Source organism: Epinephelus moara, chromosome 7 (genome assembly GCF_006386435.1).
Source record: "Epinephelus moara isolate mb chromosome 7, YSFRI_EMoa_1.0, whole genome shotgun sequence".
Classification (NCBI taxonomy): Eukaryota; Metazoa; Chordata; class Actinopteri; order Perciformes; family Serranidae; genus Epinephelus; species Epinephelus moara.
The window spans coordinates 8518397-8522174 of record NC_065512.1 but is presented as its reverse complement, the minus strand read 5'-3'; the positions used below and the strand labels follow the sequence as shown (position 1 = coordinate 8522174).

General features: G+C 46.8%; 1 protein-coding gene across 1 annotated transcript in view; it reads left to right on the top strand.

Moving 5' to 3' along the window:
- trim45 (tripartite motif containing 45) overlaps nt 1-2759 on the top strand; it is a 4801-nt gene extending 2042 nt beyond the window's left edge. Inside the window, exons 2-4 of the mRNA XM_050049220.1 lie at nt 1477-1765; nt 1837-1982; nt 2084-2759. Of these exons, the coding sequence (XP_049905177.1) occupies nt 1477-1765; nt 1837-1982; nt 2084-2414 (766 nt within the window). The 3' untranslated portion in view covers nt 2415-2759. The remainder of the gene's footprint in view (nt 1-1476; nt 1766-1836; nt 1983-2083) is intronic.
- Nucleotides 2760-3778: the final 1019 nt, after the last annotated feature.

Genomic DNA, 3778 nt, shown 5'->3' with positions numbered 1-3778 from the left:
CTTCATTCACATCCTCCCATGACCCTCTACCACTGTGCCAAATTTCACATGGATTGACCAAGTCAGTGAGGAGAAAAACATGGAACAGACACACAGACAGAGTTTTCGTCATTATATAGTAAGATTACCAACAGTGTGTCTTACTGCTACTTTTATGTTACATTAGCTTGCAGATGTGCCCAGCTTGTCACTCGAGTTGAGAGATTTTGCACCTAAACTGGCTAGTGTAAATTGTATTGTCTCGTTACATGATGAAACAGAGACTTAATTTTGGACATCAACATACATATTGCCAGGCAGTCATCATTACAAATCTGTTTATGACAAAGACTTTTTAAAAATATAGGAAATTGTTAGCTTAACTAAATAGTTAAATTATAGTTTGTGTTTTTTGGTTTATGTAGAATAAGTATTTAATTTTGTTATAGATTGATACTATTTTACAAAAACAGAAAACCATCATGGAGATAGGTCTGCCTTTTTGAGGGCATATATAGAAAAGTGCACCATTTTTTTTTTAAATTTATTGTGAGTTCCTCTTTGAACAGTGGCGTATTTCCAGGTGGCAATTGGGCCCCTCCTCTCCACGGGCCCCAGTGCAGCCGCACTGCCTGCACTGCACGAAAAGGGCTGCAGCATTTGTGCACCATCAGTTTATGTCCATTTATGTTTGTTTTTTATTGTTTTTTGTTTTGTCACTGACATGCTCAGATTATTTTAAGTGTCTGACAACATTGTGGGAAAGTATCCCCACCGAGGAAGAAAAGGCGTAGCATCTAAAACGAAACATAATTTACATAAAATGAAGAACATTTAATTTCTGCAGTACTTTCCCCCTTTCACTACTGGATCAATCTTTAGAGAATGTTCCCACGAGTCACTTTGACAAAGAAACTAGGATCCTGGTTAAAAAATATTGAAGTTTCCCTTAAAGTACTTTTATTGTTAAATGAATCTGTTATTTTCTGCTGTCAAGCTATAAGGCAGATTAAACTTTTTCTGTTCTGTTCCTTGCCACAGGCACTGTAGGGCCACTTCTGTTCTGTTAAATTCAAGCAAAGTACTTTAGATTAGTCTAAACTGTACTTTTGTGATGCCACACAGGACATATATGTGGGAGATTCTGTTCTCAAGCTCTCAAGCAGGTTCTGTTTTGCTCTAGTCTATCTTTCCCATGCTGTGATGCTCACAGTTGTTCCATTGCAGAGCTTCAAGTAACTTTTATTTTCATTACTGATATAAATCTATGCATTACTGTCTTAACTAATCGTTCTTTATTGTATTGAAATTGCTTGTTTTATCCAGTCATAGGTCCAAAGCATTGTTAACTATCTCATGACAAAGACAAGCTTTAAATCTTAACATCTAAGAAGCTCGAACCGCTGTTTGATCACCAGCTGTAGTTTTACCAGATCTGAGGTTGAACTTGACATTTATTCTGACATACAGACATGTTTCTGTATCTGTTTACTGCAGGCGGCAGAAGCGAACAGCGTCTCACTCTCTTCAGTGTCTGGAGGAGCTGAAGTCTCGTGGTCGTCTGAGCCGCCCCGTCCTCTGCTCCCTCCACCCCGGCCAGGAGCTGCGGCTCTTCTGTCAGCCCTGCGACCTGCCCGTCTGCCTGGAGTGCGCCACCCTGCTGCACCGTGACCACCGCTGCCGCCCCACACGTGATGTTATCGATCGTCACGGAGACCGCATCCGAGAGCTGGTGGCGGTGCACCTGCAACCGCGCATGGAGCGTCTGAGGGACTCACTGCAGAAGGTGTGACATACCTGACTTTTCAGAAATATAGGATTTTACTTAAAAACAAAATTATTTCCTCTCTGTTATAGGTAGAAACATCCCAGGAGACTTTGCAGGCGCGGGTGGATGCAACAGCCAATGAGGTGAGGGCGTTTGCACGAGCCTACGCCAGCGCTGTGGAAGCCCACTGCCTGTCTCTGCTGCACGGCCTGGAGGAGCTCCGTGTCCAGCGCAGGTATGCATGTCTAGGATGGCAGCGATCAGCTTGGGCCACCTGGTGGAGAACTGCACTCTGCTGATTACACTTCTCTAGGTCACTCTGTCTTTGTCCGACAGGAACCAGCTCCACCTGCAGAAGGCGCAGCTGCAGCAGGCTCTGTTGGATGTCGGTGGAGGTGTGGAGTTTGCAGAGAGACTTCTGAGCTGTGGCTCAGACGCTGAGATCCTAAGCGCCAAAGGAGTGACCCTGAGAAGACTGACCAGCCTGGTGGAGAACAGCTACGACCCCCACCCGGCAACCGTCGCCCCTGACGACGGCAGTGGCATCAGCTTCTTGCCCAGGGAGCCAGCAGGGGAGGTGGACGGCTACCCGGTGGTCGGGGTGATCAACTCGAAGACAGTGGACCTCAGCAAGTGCACCATCGAAGGGGAAGGTAAACCAGCCTGAAGGCAGGTATATTCTGATTTAAGAGTAATAGGAGTGATGACAGGACGATGGGGCTACAAATACCTGAGTTACACCTGTTTGAGTAATGTTTTCTTTTAAACAACAGTGTCTGGCTGTTTTTTAGAAGTTTTCTTGTGAGACAGGTGCCAAACACTCATTTTGTTGGGTGCGATGTGGCAGGGAGGCCTTCATGTGTCTTTGTCCCTCGTCTACCGAGCGTAGCCACGTCTTCTCTCGGTAGAGAAGGGTGATGCGAAGCCTTGGCAGGGTACAGCAAGAAAGGCTTAAGTCCTGGATTGTACAGCTCAGTCACCACTTCTCTGTACTCCACTCACTGGCTCAAATTTTAAGGATTGTAATCCTTCACCACACAGATCTGGTGCCTGCGGTAATCCAGCTTCCCTCTCCACCCAGCTTCATGGATAATCAACTCTTTTACCTAGTAGCGGTGCAGGCGGATAATGACCGGGCGTAGTCTCTGTCCCGGGGCCAGTTTGGCTGCCAGAGAGCTGTGAGCTCTGTCAATCTCCGGTGGTGAAGGAAGCATCTCTCTGCCAAACACTTCGCACAGCAAGGCCGAGAAGAACTCTATAGGATGGCCACCTTTTCGATTCTGCCAAGCCGAGGATGCTCAGGTTTTGCTGCCTGCTCTGACCTTCCAGGACCATGACTTCAGCCTTAAGCTTGGTGTTGCTCTCAGGCAGGCTGGAGCATGCATTTTCTAGCTCACTGACCCGCTGGCTCAGGTTCTCTGAACCAAGCTCGAGAGATGTAAGGCGTTGACCGTGATCTTCAACAGTGAATCGAACTTGGTCAAATTTAGTTTCCCGGCAAACTAAAATAGGTCTCAAGTCAGCAGCTAGTGCCTCGCGGTGTTGCTCCAATAGCTTGGAGACAGCCTCCAATTTCAATCCAGCTGAGTCGTCTTTTATTCCGGATTTGCCACCCTTTAAAGCCATTTGAAGTGCTGCTCAGCCTGGCAAGAATGCCAAGACTATTTCAAGAGATTACCCTGTGGGAGTAGTTGCAGGCAGGCTGGTGGGGAGGTGGAGGAGATGGGGTAAGGATGTGGGGGAAGGGTCAGGTCAGTGTAGACTCCCGGAGCAGTTAATGACTGTTATTGTTACCTTCCCGGGTGCTTCGGCTCAAAGAATTCCTGTGGGACTGAAGGAATGTTGAGGTGACTCAACGGGCCTGAACAACGCAGTGCACCGAGGGGATGTTTACACACAAACATCCCATGTACAAACAGCACAGACACACTGTAAAAGAGTGACGGGAAGGTAAAACCTACAACTGACATTGCAAGTGGCTGCAGGGCATTTTTGAGAGGAAAGAATGACTTAATTTAAAGTCAAAACACA